This window comes from Pipistrellus kuhlii, unplaced genomic scaffold, assembly GCF_014108245.1.
Source record: "Pipistrellus kuhlii isolate mPipKuh1 unplaced genomic scaffold, mPipKuh1.p scaffold_m20_p_1, whole genome shotgun sequence".
Lineage (NCBI taxonomy): Eukaryota > Metazoa > Chordata > Mammalia > Chiroptera > Vespertilionidae > Pipistrellus > Pipistrellus kuhlii.
This window is the reverse complement of record NW_023425404.1, coordinates 111,094,984-111,116,578: the sequence shown is the minus strand read 5'-3', so window position 1 is coordinate 111,116,578 and position 21,595 is coordinate 111,094,984. Positions and strand designations below refer to the sequence as shown.

At 38.1% G+C, this 21,595-nt stretch overlaps 1 protein-coding gene across 14 annotated transcripts in view; it reads right to left on the bottom strand.

Moving 5' to 3' along the window:
- MLLT10 (MLLT10 histone lysine methyltransferase DOT1L cofactor) overlaps window positions 1-21,595 on the bottom strand; it is a 227,516-nt gene that overhangs the window by 113,023 nt on the left and 92,898 nt on the right. For 12 of the 14 annotated variants that reach the window (XM_045587996.1, XM_036459672.2, XM_036459663.2 and 9 more), the window contains 3 exons: window positions 19,466-19,569; window positions 17,307-17,400; window positions 15,127-15,222 (listed from right to left, as the gene is read on the bottom strand). The exons of 1 other annotated variant lie outside the window; for it this stretch is intronic. In XM_045587996.1, the coding sequence (XP_045443952.1) occupies window positions 15,127-15,222; window positions 17,307-17,400; window positions 19,466-19,569 (294 nt within the window). The remainder of the gene's footprint in view (window positions 1-15,126; window positions 15,223-17,306; window positions 17,401-19,465; window positions 19,570-21,595) is intronic. One more of the 14 variants, XM_045588012.1, reaches the window with a different exon arrangement.

The following is a 21,595-nucleotide window of genomic DNA, read 5'->3' as shown; positions in this document are numbered from 1 at the left end:
AAATGGGTAAAAGACCTAAATGTAAATCAGGAAACCATAAAAATCCTAGAAGAAACCTTAGGCAGCAAAATCTCAGACATCTCTTATAGCAATATCTTTACAGATACATCTCCTAGGGCAAAGGAAACTAAGGACAAAATAAACAAATGGTACTACATTAAAATAAAAACCTTCTGCATAGGTTTTATTAGAGCAGAAATAAATGAATACTAAATAATACTTTAGCAAAAGAAACCATCAACAAAATAAAAAGGGAGTCTTTTGTACAGGAGAATGTATTTGTCAATGATGTATCTGATATCTGATAAGGGTTATGTATCTGATATCTGATAAGAGTTAATATCCAAAATATATAAGGAATTCATACAACTTAACAAAAGGAAGACAAACAATCCAATTTTAAATGGGCAAAGGACCTACATAGACACTTTTCCAAACTGGACATACAGATAGCCAACAGACATATGAAAAATGCTCAGTCAATGATCATCAGAGAGATGTAAATTAAAACAAGAATGAGGTATCACCTCACACCTGTCACAATGGCTACCATCAACAAATCAACAAATGAAAAGTACTGACAAGGATGTGGAGAAACAGATACCCTAGTACACTGCTGGTGGGAATGCAGATGGGTACAGCCATTATCGAAAACAGACGGGTACTGCTATTATGGAGTTTCCTCAAATATACAACTGTCATTTGACCCAGTGATCCCACTTCTAGGAAAATATCTTAACACATTGTAGACCAGTAGTTTTATTGCTAGCTTTACCAAGTGGCCAGGTTAAGTTTCTATTGAACAAGTACAAAAAAACGTTTTACATAAATGTTAAAGGCACTCTTTAAAATTAAATATCCATTGCATTTTAAAGTTATTTATTACATGTTCTTACATGTTTCATTTTTTTTTAAAGTATGATACTTTGTAAAACACTGTGTAATATGAAGCGAGAATTCTCGTGATCTGTCCAAAACGTGTTACAAAAACCAAAGCAACACTCAGAAAGAAAGTATGCACCCCCATGTTCATAGCAGCACACTTTACAACAGCTAAGATCTGGAAACAGCTCAAGTGCCCATCGGTAGACGAGTGGATAAAAATGCTGTGGTATATCTACACAATGGAATACTACACAGCAGTAAAAACAGAAGGATCTCTTATACCTTTGAGACAGTGTGAAGCGACCTGGAGGATATTATGCTAAGTGAAACAAGCCAATCAGAGAAAAACAAGTATCACAAGGTCTCACTCTCATGTGAAATCTATTGTAATGAACTTAATGGATTCCAAAACATGGAAGCTAGGAACAAAGTGTATAATCTTGGAAGAAAGGCAGGGTAGGGTGGGTTGGAAGTAATCAAGGCCCTTGTATGCATGTATGCATAACCCATGGATGCATAACCCAGTTGGGGTGGAGAGGGCTGGGGGTGGGGGTGAGAATGTGCTGGTGGGAGTTAATGGGGGGGGGGGGGGACACACATGTAATTCTTTTTCTTTCTTTTTTTTAAATACATTTTATTGATTTTGTACAGAGAGGAAGGGAGAGAGATAGTTAGAAACATCCATGAGAGAGTCATCCATCAGCTGCCTCTTGCACACCCCCTACTGGGGATATGCCCGCAATCAAGGTACATGCCCTTGACCGGAATAGAACCCGGGACCCTTCAGACCCCAAGCCGACACTCTATCCATTGAGCCAAACTGGTTTCGGCCAATAAAGATATTTTTAAAGAGAAGAAAAGAAACTATATTAAGCATCACCACAAGAACAATAAAGTACAAAAGATAGGGATAAGTTTTGAGACACAATAGAGTCTAGCAATAAGATATATACTGATGTCACCGAAACCGGTTGGCTCAGTGGATAGAGCATCAGCCTGCGGACTGAAAGGTCCCGGGTTCGATTCCGGTCAAGGGCATGTACCTTGGTTGCAGGCACATCCCCAGTAGGGGGTGTGCAAGAGGCAGCTGATCAATGTTTCTCTATCACCGATGTTTCTAACTATCCCTTTTCTATCCCTCTCTCTTCCTCTCTGTAAAAAAATCAATAAAATATATATTTTTTAAAAAGATATATACTGATGTCAACTTGTAATATAAAAGTGAAAAAATAGAATAACCATGGAAAAGACAGCCAAAGCAAGAGATACAATGTGATTCATACAAGAAGTTTACCTTTATTACTAAATGCTGGATTTGAACTGAGATGGAAGAAAAGAAAAAAACAAAAACTAAATATGATCACTATTTGACAGATTGTTTTAAAAAGAAAAAGAAAAAAAAATGAAAAAACAAAGCTTGTTTGGAGGCTGGGGGTAAAATATGATTTAAATATTTGTATCTAAACAATTGTAAACTCAATTACCACTAAAGAGAAATATAAAAAATTGTTTTACTGAATGAAAAAAATTGTATGTAATATGTAAATACCTCAGCCCAAGCGAAATCTCATCACTTAAGTCTGACAACTCTTGTGATTATAATCTTTACTATCGACATAATCTCCTCATTAAACAAGTTTTAAAATATGAATATTTTCATGTATTTGGGTCAATTATACATCTAGTCTGAACTCTAAACTCACAGTTCTGCCTTTAAATCTTTTCGATTCTACCATATCTTAAATTTTAATGTGACTAAAACTGACCAGTTCCCCTTTTTTGTATGATCTGACGAACATGGTGAGAAAAACAGACTTACAATCCTAGAAGCGCACAGAACCCCAAACAACAGGAATCCAAAGAGGACCACACCAAGACACATCATAATTAAAATGCCAAGAGCAAAAGACAAAGAGAGAATATTAAAAGCAGCAAGAGAAAAACAGGTAGTTACCTATAAAAGAGTTCCCATACGATTGTCAGCTGATTTCTCAACAGAAACCATGCAGGCCAGACAGGAATGGCAAGAAATATTCAAAGTGGTGAATAGCAGGAACCTACAACCAATATTACTCTACTCAGTAAAGTTAGCATTCAGAATTGAAGAGCAGATAAAGAGCTTTACAGATCAGAAAAAGCTAAAGGAGTACATCACCACCAAACCACTATTATATAAGGTATTCTTTAAGAAGAGGAAGAAGAAAAAGTAAAGATAAAAATTATGAACAAATATATTATCTATCAACAAGTCAATCTAAAATTCAGGTGAATTAAAAATCTGAAGAATAGAATAAACTAGTGAATATAATAGAATCAGGGGCATAGAATGGGAGTGGATTGATAATTCTAAGGGGGAAAGGGTTGTGAGGAGGTACGGGAAGTGACTGGACAAAAATCGTACACCTATGGATGAGGACAGTGGGGGAGGGGAGGTAAAGGCAGAGGGTTAAGTGGGAACCAGGTAGAGGGGAGCTATGGCAGAGAAAAGGGAGAAACAACTGTAATAATCTGAACAATAAAGATTTATTAAATTTTTTTAAAAAGAAAACACTGACATACGCCATAACATGGATGAATCTTAAGGACAGTATGCTAAATGAAATATGCCAGTCACAAAATAAATACTGTATGATTCCATTTATGAGGAATCTAGAGTAGTCAAATTCCTAAAAAATAAAAAAATAATAGAAATGTAGAAATGGTGAATGCTAGGGAATTTGGGAATGGGGGAGGAGAGAGTTAGTATTTAATGGCTACCGAGTTTTGGTTTTGAAAGATAAAGAGTTTCTGCAGATAGGTAGTGGTGGTGATACTAGTAAATGCACAAGAAAATGAATGTATTTAATGTCACAGAACTGTATACACTTAAGATAGTAAATTTTTATGTGGGGGAAGAGTACTATAGAGAGGACCTAGGAGGCTAAGTCATTATCACTTTTGTAAGAGAAGTAAACAAGCTTAAATAGAGAAGTTGAAGAGCTAACCTAAATAGTTTATTATGTTCTGTCTATACACTACATACCTTTTCTTCATCCATTCCCCTTGTTAGTTAAAATGCTACAAGTGAAAGTTTGAGACTGATCTGTTTCTGCTATTGTCCATTTTTAAAGTGAAGGGAGAAATCATTTGCTTTTTAAAATACAGGTATTATGACACCAAGGATTTGGTAATGCTGGTATCTGGGGTTGAGAGCAGAGAGGTTGAGGGACTCAAGACATAGGAAAGGGGCAGGAGCACCTGATACCCCAAGAGTGAGAATGGGGGAGGGGGGGGCAGTCAAAGAAACTAAGGTTCTTGATCAGCCAGCATCAACTTGCCAACCATGTGAATAAGCCATTTTAGGAGAATACCCTCATTTTTGGTCAAGCCTTTAACTAACTGTGTCTGGCCAACATCTTTGACTGCAATCTGAAGAAAAACCTGAGCTAGAAATACCCAGCTAAATCTAAATTTCTTACCTATACAAACTATGAGACAATAAATATTTATTAGTTTTAATCCACTAAAATTCAGGGTGATTTGTTATGCTGCAATAACAGGTTAGAGACATTGTTATGAGTGGGATGCTACCCTAACAAAACTAAAACAAAACTAAAAATATGGAATTAGGCAGTGGGCAGAAGCCAAAAGGACTTTCAGATTATGAATGAAAGCCTAAAAAGCACTGAAGACATTGTTAAGAATGTCTTATGGCCTTTCCAGAGGCTTTTATAGAAAGCTTAAAAGTGGGGGGAGGGAGAAAATGTAGTAACAAAGTTTAGCAACATTGTTTCTTATGGTAATATAGAAAATAGAAAATGTATTTACTGAATTTTATGATTTACCTAACTAAGATTTTCTAGATTATATGAAGGTCTCTATTAACTGATTTCTGTGACCGGTTTTTGGTCCCTTGGCTTTGCGAGGAATGAGAAGGGCTATTTTAAAGGCCACTTTCTCCTTTGATCTCTTCTTCTGTACTTGATTCCATCAGTTCCTTTAGAGTCCTGACTCCAGAACCTATCCAGGTTTTATCCTCATTCCCAGTATTTTGGAGAACTTTTGGGAGATAGAAAAACATTAGCTGCTCTTCCATTGCATTAGAAGCCCAAAAAAATCTGTCTGCAGGGCTCATCAGGCTTCACAGCCATTTCTTTAGTCTGTGTTTACATGTCAGGAGAATGTAACAAGTCGGTGCAGTGGATTGTGTAAGATTACTACTCAGCAGTAAAGACAGTGGACAGGGAGACTGTATCTTTGAAATCCAGTCCTACATAGAGAGCATATCTCAGTCTATTAGGCCATCAGCCTGGAGTTTGTGGGCAGAGCACATGGTTCCTTTTCGGGTAACCTGCAAATTCTGACCCTTCAGTGTCTTGCCTTTTTCTCCTCCCAGCACTAGGCTGGGAATGTATACAAACCCTGGCTCCCCCACATTTTGTATGTTTCTAAGTCTGTACACTTTGCTTCTGAAACTTGCTTTTCCTAGAGTCAGAATAGCATTCTCTCTTTTTTACTATAACTCATCTTTAGATGACAGAAAACTTCTGGTCGACTTATACATGGAAGAGGTTTACTGGATAACAAAGATTTTTTCAATATATCACAATGCCATCCTGCTACTTACAGAAGTGCCCATCTGAGCCACCAAGTGGAATGATCAGTAAGTCCTAGGGTGCTGAAACAGGAGTTATCTGTAGAGTCTGACTCATAAGTGATTATAGCTGTCTTTCTGTTCTGTGTGGAGTGCCATGGTGTCTATCAGGGGCAGTGAGGCAATTTTGACCATCTTTCTAAAAATCATTTGATTTCATCACAATCACAAAGTGTATGAATTTATCCCAGGGAGAACACTGTCACAACGCATATCTGTGAGGCTTTGACAAAACTCTAGTTCATCCCTTGCCTGTTCTTTCTCCTTCAAATATGATTGTGAAACATCCTATAGAAGGAACTTAGAAGTTAATTGATGCCTCCGTTTTTTTACTCTACCCTAATTTGTTATGTGTCACTGCTGGTTTCATCATGCACATTTCCATGTATAAAAAATACACTTAAAATTTTTAAATTATTAATCACTTTTATGATAGTCAGAATCTGTTTTATATCTGCAAATTATGGGACTGTTGGATTATATAACATATTTCAATGTATTTTACAAGATTCTCTTCTTATTTGTGGAGAGTTATGGGTCAGCAGCCAGGAAAAACTTGAGTCATGACAACTAAATGCAAAGTATGATCCTGGATTAGATTTCCCCCTTCAGTATAGATAACATTAATGGGTGAGATTTGAATATGACTCTAGATTAGCTAATAGTTCTGTTAACAATGATAATTTACTGATTTTGATCATTGTATTGTAATACTGTAGGGTTTTAATATTTATTAAAACTACACATTAAAGGACTTAGACTAAAGGCCATGATATTTGTAATTTAGTTTCTAACAGTCCAGAAAAAGATGGGGATAGGAGGAAGGGGTGGTATAGAATGCAAAGAGGGTAGAGGGGACATGATAAAATGTGTGAATAGTACAGAGAAATAATGTGTAGTATTTTATAACTTTTCTCAAAGTCTAAAATTCTTGCAGCCCAACTGGCTGGGCTCAGTGTTTGAGAGTCAACCTATGACCCAGGAGGTCACAGTTCAATTTCCAGTGATGGTACATGTGGGTTTGATCCCCAATGTGGGACATGCAGGAGACAGCCAATCAATAATTCTCTCTCATCATTGATGTTCCTATCTCTCTCTCCCTCTCTTTTCCTCTCCGAAATCAATCCTATATAATAAAAGCATAGTATGCAAACTGTCCCCTTGACCAAGAGTTCAACTAGGGAGTGGGACTGCCAGGGGAATGAAGGGAGGCCCTGGCCAGCAACCAGCAGCTGCTAGGGACCCTACCAGCACACGGTTTTCGTGCACTGGGCCTCTAGTAAAAACATATAAATTTTTTAAAATTTAATCCTTATGGCCGGCTGTCCAATGAACCAGGATAAAAGACAAAATTAGCATTACTTATAAAATCCCTCATGAAGAGTCTTCTTCTTAACTAAATAATCTCATGTCATTCTTCACTCTACCACACACACACGCACACAATCAGTTGTTCTGTTCCTGAAAATCTCTGCCTTAACTCTGCAATGTAGAGGTTTAAAACTTTAACTTGAATTTGAGTGGAAGAGTTTCAGCAGTAAAGAACATTTAAAAAAGGAAAGGGATTATAGATAATTCTCAATGCTGAATTTTTAAAAAGATAGAGCAGAAATGACAACTTAGATTGAGAGTTTTCTGAGGGCCACAGCAGTAGCCCATTTCTCTTCCAGGAGACAAGAAGTCCTAAACAAAAGGGAAGTCCAGTCCATGCTTGAATTCACAAAACACTAACCAAAATACCTATTTCCCACAATGCCCAACCACACCTTAACAGTGTTTACTAGTATATTGGCAATACCTCCTTCATTTGTTGCCAACTACCTATATAAGAGATAATATGCTAATTGCTGAGGTAATATGCTAATTGCCTTTATGATGTCCCTGTAACAACCAATTGCATATTGATGCCTGCGTAGCAGGGGGTGGGAGGCTGAAGCCAAGTTGGAGTGGGGGAGGTGTCTAAGGAGACCAGGAGCTAGGACTGCAAAGAAGCAGCAGCCACAGGTAGCTCTTCATATCCCTGTGCACAAACACCCGACCCAGCCCCCAAGTCCCCAGAGGGGAGGGAGGAGGGAAGGCTGGGGGTACTGGGAGAAGACAAAGCCTTAAGAGTAGCTGCAGCCCGAACCTTTGACTCCAGACTCCAGATCTCTTCTCCCGCCAGCCCCGCCAAAGCACCCACAACAGCACGCTGGTGACCAAACATCAGCACCCCTGAGGCACCTGGGGCCCATGGACCCACTGCCAGGCCCCCTCAGTTCTCCATCCTATGGGCACAACTCTCTATCCTACAACTCCAGACCTGGATGGAGGCAGGCCTGAGCAGCCCCCCAGGGTCAGACACTCCCCTCTTCTTCCTCCCCAACTGAAGCACACTGAACCTCACTGTGGCATGGCTAAACCTGCTCTCCCAGCCCGCCAGGCTCCGCCCTGGTCCAGCCCACACACAGCTCCAAGAGACTGGATCTTGGCCTTGAGCAGGTATAGCTGCAAGACAGCCCATACTGCCAAAACCGGTTTGGCTCAGTGGATAGAGCGTCGGCCTGCGGGACTGAAAAGTCCCAGGTTTGATTCCTGTCAAGGGCATGCACCATGGTTGCAGGCATATCTCCAGTAGGGGGTGTGCAAAAGGCAGCTGATCGATGATTCTCTCTCATCAATGTTTCTAACTCTCTATCCCTCTCTCTTCCTCTCTGTGAAAAATCAATAAAATATATTTAAAAAAAAAAAAAAAAAAGACAGCCTATACAATTTAAAGAATGGCCCCAAGTGGGAAGGTTTGACAGTTACTCCCCTTTGGTCTCACTGCCCCCTAGCGTGCCCCTAACTCCAGGGACAACCACCGCTACAGGGCTGCTGGCCAGAGCCCACCCCTCCAACGCCTGCAGAACCCTCTGCAAAGCTTCCATAGCTACAGTCCCAGGAAACAATCATGGCCTCCTCCCCTAACCAGCACCTGCTACCTGTGAGGGTATCTGTGGACTTAAAAATAACAATCCCTCCCCCTTTAGACATCACTTACCTGATGAAACATTTCTAGGTTTATTAGCTCAGAACCGCCTCATGACAACCCACTGAGGTAGGCGAAGGAGATTACAATATCCGTGGTATGTGCGTATGTGTTCAGAAATGAAGCTCAGAGAGGAAAAGTGTCAACCCCAGTGGTTCCCAAGGTGCAGCACATGCCCTATTGAAAGGGGTGGGGGTGGGGGGGCAATTTGATTTTAAGGGGGGGCAATCTGAGAATGAGTTAATAGTGAATTTTTTGCATTTCTTATGGTTCTGGGGGGGGCCTCATCTACAGTGTATCCTACATAATAGAAGGCTAATATGCAAATGAAGGAAAGGTGGAATGACCTGTCACTATAATACACACTGAGTGTGGGGGGGAGGGGGGGCCACAGACACTCAACGCAGGAGCTGCCCCCTGGTGGTCAGTGTGCTCCCACAAGGGGAGCACTGCTCAGCCAGGTCACCGTTGGCAAGAACAGCAGCAGTGATAGGAGCCTCTCCCGCCTCTGTGGAAATGCTAAAGATGTCCGACTGACGGCTTAGGCCCACTAAGCCGTCAGTTGGACATCCTTCCAGGGCTCCCAAATTGCTAGAGGATACAGGCCAGGCTGAGGGACCCCCTCCCCCACCCAAAGAACATGAATTTCGTGCACTAGGCCTTTAGTGTGTGTGTGTGTGTGTGTGTAAAAGCCTAAGCCCGTGGTCGGCAAACTGTGGCTCTTTGGCCCTTGAGTGTGGCTCTTCCACAAAATACCACGGCCTAGGTGAGTCTATTTTGAAAATTTGGCATTAGAAGAAGTTTAAGTTTTAAAAATTTGGCTCTCAAAAGAAATTTCAATCATTGTACTGTTGATATTTGGCTCTGTTGACTAATGAGTTTGCCGATCACTGGCCTAAGCGATCAAATGACTGGTTGACCGGTTGCTATACTATACACTATGACCAGGGACAGATGCCTCAACTCATAGGATCAGGCTCCCTCCTGTGTGGATGGGGCTCCCTCTGGTCTGGATCAGGCCTGTGGGGATTATGACGTGCACTGACCACTGGGGTGCAGACGCTCAAAGCAGGAGCTGCCCATGACGGTGGGGGGGAGGGGGAAGGCAGTTTAGCAGCTCCTGCCATTGAGCATCTACTCACCCCCCACCCCAGAGGGAGGCGACCAGCCACGGCGATGGGAGGGGGGGGGGGACCAGCCAGCGGGGTGGGGACCCCCCCCCCCACCAGGTGCCCCACAGATGGCCCTGATTGCCGGCCAGGCCTAGGGACCCTATCCTATATATTGGGAACAGTCTCTTAGATTTAAAAATTAAAGCCTGGCAAGGCTTCTCTAATACTGAAAAAACAAGATGATGCAGTGATGACATGCATGGACTCTGGCTTGCACATTTTGTGGTCATCCCTGATTCTGACACATAACTGTGTGACAAAGCCAATTACTTAACTTCTCTCTGCTTCAGTTTTTCCACCCATAAGATGGGAAAATGGTACTACTGCCTCAGAAGGATTATGTTATGTACTACTTTTTATAATCAGGGTAAAAAAATGTAATTACCCATACAACAGCAAGATGCCTTTCACTTGTATGAAAAGTATGGTGACTGGTACATGCACCATCCCAGATTATGAGAGGGATGTCCAACTGCCATTTTAGGCCCAACATCTCCCGAGGAGTCCCAGATTGCAAGAGGATGCAGGCCGGGCTGAAGGGACTTGTGCAATTGGCCTCTAGTTAACAATAATATGTAAATAAGGGCAAGTAAAGGGGGTGGGGTTGAGGATGGATGTAAATAAATCCTTCTAGCTATAGTAAGGGTTCCCAGAGTGGGAGGAAGGGGGTGCTGTCTCCACCTCCCTCAGCTCTTGTCAATCTCATAAGAAAGATTTGAAACAAAGCAAGTGAATTTATTGAGAATACACTTGGCATATTATATTAGTTCAAGTGGACAAGGCAGCTAATCTAAGTGCTCTCACCTAGTGGAGGTTTAGGGGGTTCTATACTTTTCTGTCTACAGGTTTCAAGGTTCCTCTGCCAGATATACTGAGTTGAACAGACTAGATTTCAAGGTCCCCCTTTGACTTTGTTGTAGCTTTTTCCAGAGTTTATAAGAACATCTGGCAATTTTACCTCCACAAGTCCCAAGACTGCTGACTTCTCTTCAGTGGACGAGCTAAATAAAACTCTCCCTACTTTTCCCCTTCCCCTCCTCCTGCTTTAGTGGTTATCTTTCCTGCCTAACATCCCCAAGTGATATTTATCTTTGGGTTTAGCTGGCACAAATGGCATTAATTGGGTCTTTGTTCTCTTTTCTCAAGCCAGGGTTAGGGAGGAGGGGTTTTAACCATTTGCTTTCAAGTGTCCTTGTTTGGGGAAGATAAGGTCTTATGAATCACTGTAAGCTGCCCAAACTGTTTGGCCTCGTTTAATTTTGTCTTAATTTCCCCATTTCACTTGCTCAGAAATTTTCCTAGTTTCTTACTATCCTGCAACAGAAGACAGATGTATTTCTAGCATATCTAATTGGAACTGAGTGCATTTCCATATAATACATAGTCATTAATGATGAGCTGGTCGTAAGATATAAAAATAGTACTACATTTTGGTACATTATGGATTAGTAAGCATTGACAATTGGGAAAAGGATGACTCTTAAGGATCAAATGAATTGGTGCAAGATTAATTCAATGTAATAAATAACCAATTTCTAAATAATGACCTACAACTTAGCCTTTAGAAAAAAAATTATTTCTGAAGCTAGAAGCCTCCAAATAAAACCACATATATATGATGTGCCTCTCCAATTCCAAATCCTTGCCCACATCTCATTCTATAGCAGTACTATGTAAACATAAGGACACTAAGCTGAAAAGAAAATTATATTTTACAATGAACATTAACTCTTGAATTACACTCTCCCTAAAGCTTTAATTCATTTCAAATATGTACGTTGGTTCCTTTAAAAAATGTCAATTTCTCAATTTTTACAAAAACTGTCCCTTATTCAAAGTCATATGTCACTATTAACTTTTCTATGTCCTTGCTGATATTTAACTTAATACCTATATAATATTAATATATCTTAAGTCACACAAAAATTCTCTGAAAAGCAAAGGGTACATATTTTATTATAATTATATAAAAAGTTAACTTAAAATTAATTTATTTTTAAATAATTGACTTGGATAGGATATTTAGTATTAAATATTTCTTATCATTGCTTACTTAAAATTTAATATATTTTAAAATATATTAAATTATGTTTTGGCAAGCACAGCCAGGTGTGCTCATTGGTTGGAGTGTTGTCATATACATCAAAAGGTTGCGGGTTTGATCCCTATTCTGGGCACTAACATCAAATGGTCTCTAACATCAAATTTTTTTCAGCTATATTATCACATAACATCATACCATATTAAAAGTTTCTTCCCAAATATTACCAAGGCAAGCAAACAAGTCTGACATTACCTTTATATTTACCACAAATTAGATGATCAAAAAACATTAGTTATTACAAATTAAAATGCACAAATGTATTTTAAGTTTGATAACAAAACCAAGTTGTAGTAAATTTATATATGCTAAAAATACAATTCAAATATTATTTGCATGTTAATGAATGCCAATTGCTAAAATTTAAAGTATGTTTCACTAAATACAATGTTTTTTATTCTAGTATTCAACTGCAAAAATTTTCATAAAATAAAAAATCTAATTCATTCCTAGAACAAAAAAAAATGATTACTAAATAAAGTCATCAGTCCTGGAATTTATTAAACACTGTACCACATTTAATAATTTTCTATTAAAAATAAGATGACAGGGTATATATTAAGGTAAATATAATCATTTTTTTCTTCTTCACAATTTATAATGAGACCTACCCAAGAAGCCCTTGTTCATGGATTTAAAAGCTTAAATAAAATCTGAGAGTGCTTCTTACTAAAACTGCTAATTAAATCAAGTCTGCCATTCTTCCATCAGTAATCCAAACAACAGGCAGCAAGACAAAGCCCTACTATTGTCACTACCACAAAATCACTTCACTAAAGAAGTGAAAATGAATATGTATACTTGCTGCCTAAAACCTATAAAAATTTTCATAAACCTTACCGGTCTAAAGGTGAATATAGTTATAATTATTATTTAACTCATAATTGCAATATTAATCTAAAAAAATTAAACCTGAGCTTTTAAAATATTTACCTTATAAAAAAGCACAAACATAAATTCAAACCAAATTTGTTTTAAAATAGCATTAGCTTTTCAATCACCTTCCTGATCTAAAGTACTTACAAACATGAAAATGTTACCTGACTTAGCTTTTAACACAATCTGTAGAAATATGTTCCAAACTGGTTGTATAAACTGTTTAAACGTAATATTCTTTTCTAATTTAAGATGTCCTTTGAGTCCTCACTTTGTTAAAAACAATTCACAGTAATTGTTTTCCTATGTTGGCAATATGTCCAATGAATATCTACAGTACTTACTAGTTTATTCATAGCCTTTAAAGTAAGTGAAAATGCAAGAGAAAATAGGTAAGTCAGAAGAAGACAGATTGTACTAGGCAAACTTTTGATTAAAAGACAAAATAGTCTCAAACAAATGGTAAGACATTTGGCCATTTAAAAAATAATAAACAATTAGTACCAGTGGAAGAAGGAAAAAGTCAAGAATATACAGAACTTCCACCCTAGCTGGTTTGGCCCAGGGGATAAAGCGTCAGCCTGTGGACTGAAGGGTCCCTGGTTCGATTCCAGTCAAAGGTGCATGCCCAGGATAAAGACTCATCTCCAGTAGGGTACATGCAGGAGGCAGCCGATCAATGATTCTCTCTCATCATTGATCTCTCCCCCGCCTTCTTCTTTGAAATTAAAATTATATATATATAATTTTGGTAACCTAATAATTGAGGTACCCTACCTCAATTATTAAAATTATATATATATACATATATATATTTAGAAATATAACTTCTAAATTGTTCTATTATGAAGAAAAAAGCTGATTAGATTTGTACTTATATCTATACTATATAATAAAAGTCTAATATGCTAAATGTCCAGTTGGCCAGTTGGTCATTCAATCAATCAAAGCATAGTGTGCTGATATGCTAAGGACACTCAACTGCTCGCTATGATGTGCACTGACCACCAGGAGGCAGAAGCTCTGACCAGGTTAGCTTGCCGCTGGGGTCTGGCCAATAGAGATTGAGAGAGACAGGCCAAACATGGAGCCCTCCTGTGGTCCCTCCCTGGCTGGCCAACCTCCCGCATCCCTCATGGGCCCCAACTGTGCACCAGTGGGGTCCTTCAGCCTGGTCTGCACCCTTTCACAATCCAGGACCCCTTGGGAGATATCGGAGAGCCTATTTCAGCCCAACGGTGAAACGGGTCGCTATAATGCACGCTAACGACCAGGGAGCGGACGCTCAACACAGAAGCTGCTCCCTGGTGGTCAGTGCGCTCCCTCTGCAGCAGTGCTAAGGATGTCTGACTGCCAACTTAAACCCGTTCCCCATGGAACATCCCCCGAGCGCTCCCAGATTGCAAGAGTACATAGGCCGGGCTGAGGGATCTGCCCTCCAAGTGCACAATTTCGTGCACCGAACCTCTAATATATAATAAAAGCATAATATGCAAATCGACCAAACAACTGAACAGCAGAACGACTACCCGGGCGACATTCCGAACAACCACGCTATGACATGCATTGGCACCAGGCCAACCAAGGCAGATGTGATGTGATGCGATTGGTTGGGGGAACCATCCATTGCCCAGCAATGAGGGCGGTCAATGGGGGGGCTTCTGGATGATCAATCAATCACGGAGCCTCACGATTGATCACCCCAAAGAGGCAGGCCCAGGCTACCCAGCTGGTGGCTACAGAGGGAGACCTAGGCCACCTGGCTGGTGGCGCTGTGGCATGTGATTGGGGCCTTCCTCTGCAGGGCAATTGAGGTAGGATACCCACAATCAATTGGCCCACAGAGGGAGGCCCAAGCCATCCAAGCAATCACACCCCATGCCTGTTGCCTGCAGAAGGAGGTGACCGGTGGAGGAGAGTAGGAGCAGCACCACACAGATGGCAAGCAATGCTAGCAGCAGGGGCAGGGGCAGCTGGGTAAAGGAAAGCCCTGATAGGCCCTGATCACCGGGGCCAGGTCTAGGGACCCTATCCAAGGGGTCCTGGATTGTAAGAGGGCACAGGCCGGGCTGAGGGACACTCCTCCCTCCCTCCCTCACTCCCACCCCCAGGGCCTCTGATGTGAAATAATCAGTTAATAATATGTAGCAGCACACTACTATTGCTTAAGTCACCTAAAGATTTCACAATATGCTCACAGTTACACATTCAAGAAATTCCTCTTGTGTTTTCAATCAAGCTGTATTTCAAATTTTCAGCTAAATATGTACAACTTTATTCACAAATATGGCATTCTTTTAGACCTCTTCTTTGATTTAATATTCTTTATTAATAAAAATTTAGTATTTCATTGTCTACATTCAGCTATCAAGAACTTAATTTTATCTAAAAAAGGAAAAAATCTATTAAGTTGATGTGCTACATATTTAGCAACAACAAATGCACTTACTTTTTTCTCTTTCTCATGATGTTTATCCTGAGAGTGAGAGGAAGAATCACTTAAACTTTGATCATATGACCTATTAGATCCCCGTTTGCTCTTTTTCTAAAAAAGAAAATATATATACATATATGTATATGTATATAAAAAATTTTTAAATAATCTTTTTGTTAGGGTTAAACCAATTCAAGTGTGAAATATTTCAAAATGTCTACTGAAGATAAAATGTCTCACTATTTTAAATCATATAATCTGTTTACACACACTCCATATATTACCTACTAAATTATAAAGAAAAATCTAACCTTAAATTTAACATTAATGCCATATTTTTGTACATTTGTTAAAATGTGTAAAGACTATTTTCAAACAAGCAGTAGCTTATTTGTCACTTTTATCACAAAACCACTCATTAAAGAAATTAAATATAATTTTCAATTTCTGCTTTAAAAAGTTTCAACCAAAACTGAAAATGCCATATTGAAGAAGGATGACAAGACTAGAGGAAAAAAAAACATTTGAAGAGTTACTTTATGCCTCTACGAAAAGCAAAAAGTCTTTTGATCTCAAAAGTATTAAGGCATTACACCTTTCTGCAGTTAAGGAAAAAAATTAAAGAAAATGTCAGGAATAGACCCACGCATTTTTCAAAGCATTACTAGGAGTATTACACATTTCTGTTTAAAGTATTTTCACAATTTCATAATAAAGTATGGTGAGGTTATTTGAGGTGTTTAAAACTTGGTGGTAGAATAATTAATTAGTTTACATTATATAAAAATGACTATAAAAAAGTGCTCAAATTCCATACAAATATATAGACCTTATACAATCAAAAACTTTTTATTCCTCTACTAGCAAATGAAAGAATAGCATGTAACTAGCATTTATATAAACTTCTATTTATATAAACTTCAAAATCCATTTTTATTATTTTTATGTTTTATCTATTTTCATTTCTCATTTAGAAAATGAAAATCCAACAAGCTTTTAACATTCAAGAAGCAAAATTTTCAATTTTATCATCTCAAAATTTCTCTTACACACTTCAGTATTCTTTGTCAGTCACTATCACTAAAGCACATCAGTCTCCAACATGCAAACTATAACTATATAACTATATATATATATATATATATACATATATATATATGTATGTATGTATTTCATATGCATGAATCAGAATTGAGTTATAAGCTGTTCATTTCAAGAGAAAGGGGCCCGCAATAATATTATTAGAAGGAAGGAAGGAAGGAAGGAAGGAAGGAAGGAAGGAAGGAAGGAAAGAAGGGAGGGAGGGGTCAGTCCCATCCACAAAGGAAAGGTAATAATAGAATTTTTTTGTAATTTTTTAAAAAGAAACTAAAGAAAAACAAAGAAGCCTTAAACTTCAGTATATATATCTGACTGTTATCAATGACAAATAAGAAATAGACACTTGAGACATTAAAGAAACTCTATCCTCAGTGGCGGGAGTAAGGGCATGGGATGGGGTTGGGAATCAGGTGGAGGGGAGCTATTGGGGTGAGGGGAGAGGAACACCTGTAATAATCTGAACAATAAAGACTTATTATTAAAAAAAAAAAAAGAGAGAAAGAAAAAAAAGAAAGAAAAGAAACTCTATCCTTCAAAGGACATGAATACAAAATAGTTAACAGTTAATCAAATATTACTTAGTCACCCATGCTATTATGTAACAAAAAAGACTGACCAAATCTAAAATATTTCCCAAGTTGTATTTAAAAATAGTTTCTTAAGGTCTTTAACTAAGTTACAAAGCAACCTTATTTCAGTTTTACTATTTCCTAGTAAATAAATGTATATATAAAAATAAGTAGTAATAAAGCAAAAAAAATGAGAAGCAAGTGACAGAGAAATCACAAAATTTATATGTTTAAAATCAAATTAAATGAAAATAGCATTGAGTTATAGAGTTCTTTAAACATGTGCTTCTTCTACTAAATGTGTACCAACATTTACTATTAATTATTAATATGTTTTAAATTAGAATTTTAGAAGTCACTTTTGTAAATGAACTAAAACAAAGCAAAATCTTTTAAAATTAATATATCTTTTCATCCCCAGTGAAGAGCATGCTAAGCAAACCTAATCTCAAACAAAAATCAAAGGAAAAGAGCCAACTCTACTGTCAAAACTAATCATTTAACATTTTAATATTAAATTCTTACCAGCTTACTAAAATGGTATTTACAGTAGCCACAGTATTGGACGTTATCTGCACCATTTCCTTCTTCTTCACAAAGTAGTCCAGCAAACTGAGCACTGAAAACAAAAGCAAACTATAGTATTTCAAACCACAATATATAGAAATTGAAATTCACTTCAAAGAATGTAAGACTTGTAAGACCTTAAACCTTTTAAGAGAAAAAGGGAAGATAAAAGTACACTTACTCTAACATGTAGTTGATTTTAAGTTATATTTATAGTTTGATATAAACTTTTCACCCATCTCTAACAAAGATAAAGAGTTACACATGTTTTACATCACAAAACAATGAATTTTTTTAAGAACCACTCCGAGACCCTAATAATTAACACTTGATTTTATTTTTTTCAATCTGTAGCAGAGGTACAAATGGAAAAGCAAAGCCTCTAAAAGGCTGAACAGGCATGTGATGCTATTTTCCCATGGATAAACATTACATACTATTAGAAGGAAAATGCTTCGAGTCATAGCACAGTACAGTAGGCAAGAAAATATAAGCTGTGTTCTTCAATCAAAAAACAATGGAAGAAAAGGAAATGAAACCTAAAATTATTGTATTTATATATTTTTAAAATACAAAGTATTTCATCTTCTTCTCAATTTAATCTCCCACTTTAGCATTCCAAAATTGCAATATTAGCTTATATCTCATTCCCAAAAAGTCAACTTTCGTCATTGAAAAATTAAATACACTATTAAGAGAATTTATAAATACCAAAAACGCTTTCCATTCCCCCAAAATAATCTAAAATAGACTTCATAAATCCACACAGTAAGAGATTAGGAAATGAGGTAAAAGCCTATATTGACTATTAAATATAGACTGATTCTTAAAATTAGTAGGTAAATGGATTGTTTGCAAACTTTTATTTTTAACTACTGTTTATTATATTGAATATTTTAGTATAATTTTTGCTCTTGAAATAGTCTGCTGAAAAACATCCTATAGAATAAAAGCCTAATATGCTAAGTGTCCAGTCATCCATTCAACCAATCAAAGCATAATATGCTAATGATATGGTAAGGCCACTCAACTGCTTGCTATGACATGCACTGACCACCAAGGACAGACACTCAGACCATTAGGTTAACTTGCTGCTGGGGTTCAGCAGAGTGGAACTGAGTGAGATGGGCCAGACATACCAGGGAGCCCTCCCACCGTTCCTCCCTGGCTGACCAACTTCCCACATCCCTACCCAGCCCCAATTGTACATGAGTGGGGTCCTTTGGCCTGGCCTGCACCCTCTCACAATCTAGGACCTCTCAGAAATGTCAGAGGGCGGGTTTTGGCCCAAACCTGCAGGCCAGGCGGAGGGACCCCACTGATGCAAGAATTCATGCATTGGGCCTCTAGTCTATTCTATATAATCAAGAGGTAATATGCTAATCAGACTGGACAGCGGAACAACCTTTCAGAACGACCAGAGACTGCAAGAGCCAAGCCCCTTGCAGGAATTTTGTGCACTGGGCCTCTAGTAATAATAATAATGATAATGATGGCAACTGCGTTTTTCCCACCTTAAAGCACAGGCAAGAAAGAAATGCTACTATCATTCATTAAATCCTTTCTGGCACTGCACTAAGAGTACCTAAATCAGTTCTTTTATTTTTTTATTTTTTTATAATATATTTTATTGATTTTTTACAGAGAGAAAGAGAGAGGGATAGAGAGTTAGAAACAGCAATGAGAGAGAATCATCGATCAGCTGCCTTTTGCACACCCCCTACTGGGGATGTGCCGGCAACCAAGGTACATGCCCTTGACCGGAATCGAACTTGGGACCTTTCAGTCCACAGGCCGACGCTCTATCCACTGAGACAAACCAGTTTGGGCTAAATCAGTTCTTTTAATCATAATAACAAATCAAAGGGTAGGTAACTAAAACTAATCTTTTAAACAAAATGAAACTGAATAAAGTACATTAGAACCAACGTCTACCTACTGAAAATTCACTCTGGTATGTAAATTCAATTATTAGAATTATCTTTATTACAAGTAAGTAAGTATAAATATAGAAACTATCCCAATAAAATTTACTAGAAATACCATTTTGGTACGTAATTAAATCTTTCATTTACAAGGTTTTTCCCATTTCTGTACAATGATGAAAACATACTTACCATGTCACATGGAAAGCTTGTCTACATCCATGTTTATTACATGTCATACAAGCACCAGTGGCTGCTTTGCTTTCTCTTCCTTGTTCATCACAAATGTAGCAAGTCTAAAGATACAGAAACAAAAACAAAAATAAAACAAAACCTTACAAGAGCTTAAAGGAACTGAATTTGACAATTTTGAGAAGTCAAGATCATGGTTTACTATCTAATCTATTTTTTTTAAATATATTTTATTGATTTTTTACAGAGAGGAAGAGAGAGAGATAGTTAGAAACATCAATGAGAGAGAATCACCGATCAGCTGCCTCTTGCACACCCCCTACTGGGGATGTGCCTGCAACCAATGTACATGCCCTTGACCGGAAATGAACCCGGGACCCTTCAGTCCGCAGGCCGACGCTCTATCCACTGAGCCAAACCAGTTTCAGCTATCTAATCTATTTTATTTCTAAACATGAATTCATTTTTTCTGACACTAACCTAATTTTTACAAACAGTACAAATATGAAAACATAAACAAAGACATATAAGTAGACTTAGGATTTCAGAAAAGGTTTTTGTCTCCCTTGGACCCAAAAACGCTGCAAAATAAGAATCTTCACATGCACTGAGACCAAAGACCAAAACACAGCCTTACCATAGCTTGTTCTTAAAACCTCCTTAAAATATTCAACTGATTCCTGTTACAAAGCTGTAAAAAAAGGTTTTGCCCTTCCTTTCTTCTGGAAGTAAGCATACCTAAAGGAGTTTGATAAACGTAGTTGGGAGCTAAGAGATAAAAGACAGTCCTATGTGAGTGAGCAAGCTTTAGGCCATTCCAATTGTCCACAAGAATCTTTAGCTATGAAGGTCAGAGACGGCACCAAGAGATATCAGCCAATGAATACTCCTAGCAACTTTGACTAGCATCTACTTGTTTCCTTTTTCCAAATGAAAATAGCTGATAGATGGTACCACTTTTCATGAAAGACTGAATTATATAACAGGCAGTCTACAAGCATCTGTATAATGAATAAAATTATCAGCTATCTAGAAGTTGAATATAGAAAATGTTTAACTAAAATATACACAGGTGATACAATTCTCAATTGAGACCAATTTCTGAACAATAATGAAATAGGATCACATGAATTTTTAGAGCTAGAGAGATTTCCCCATGATACACTGTGGTACCAAATAACACCATTCAACAATATTTACCAAAATAGCCTAGTATCTAGTCAGGTAAATGAATATCAAATCCTCTGTTGGAAAACATGGATTCAGACTAAAGTGAATTACAAAAATTATTTTATACCCAAAAAAAGTCCCAAGTTACAATGGAAGAATTAAACACAGATTCTTGGCCTAAAAATGGATCAAGAAGATTGGGGGGGGGGGGGGGGGGGAAGAAAGGAAAAAAAAAAAGGACAGAGCTAACTAAAATAGTAACATTTTAGATAGTGAAATTCTGGGAAAACAAAAACAAAAAAACTCAGTAACTTCCAAAGAACTGACAGTGAAAATATACCATCATTTGACCATTCAATACAATTACAATGGGTATTTATTTAAAAAATAAAAAGAGAAAGTAGAATGCCCAGGCCACTGATTGGCAGAGTGAAGAGCTCCACGGATCTTTTCCCTATTGATTCAACCATTTCATAGGTGAAAACAGCACTCTGAAGACACTAAAAATATACAACCTAAAGATAATAGAGAAAATTTTATGCCAGGAAATCTACTAAATTTTAATAAGAACAATTTCTGTGACATTTGAGACATGATCTGCTCCCATCACCACCATCACACACAGAGCTAGATCCCTGTGATATAAAGTCCCTTCTGCTGAGTGTGATCAAGAAGATGAGGGCTCCCTTTCATCCCAGCTCCTAGTCTAAGGCTACCAGTATAAATTTACCCGAGGAAGGCCAGGTCTCCAGTGACTCTCATCCTACACATTCCTGGTAGCTTCCACACATAAACTCCCACCTACAAGAAGCCATGAATCCTGAGGTCCTATCAGTCCTTCCCCAGTTTGCTAGTGGAATGGACAGGCTAGGAGGGATAAACAGCCAGCGGTTACTATCCCCTTTCCTCCTAGCTGTCAAACTACAGGTGACTCTTGGGGAGAAGCAGGGTGCTGCCCTA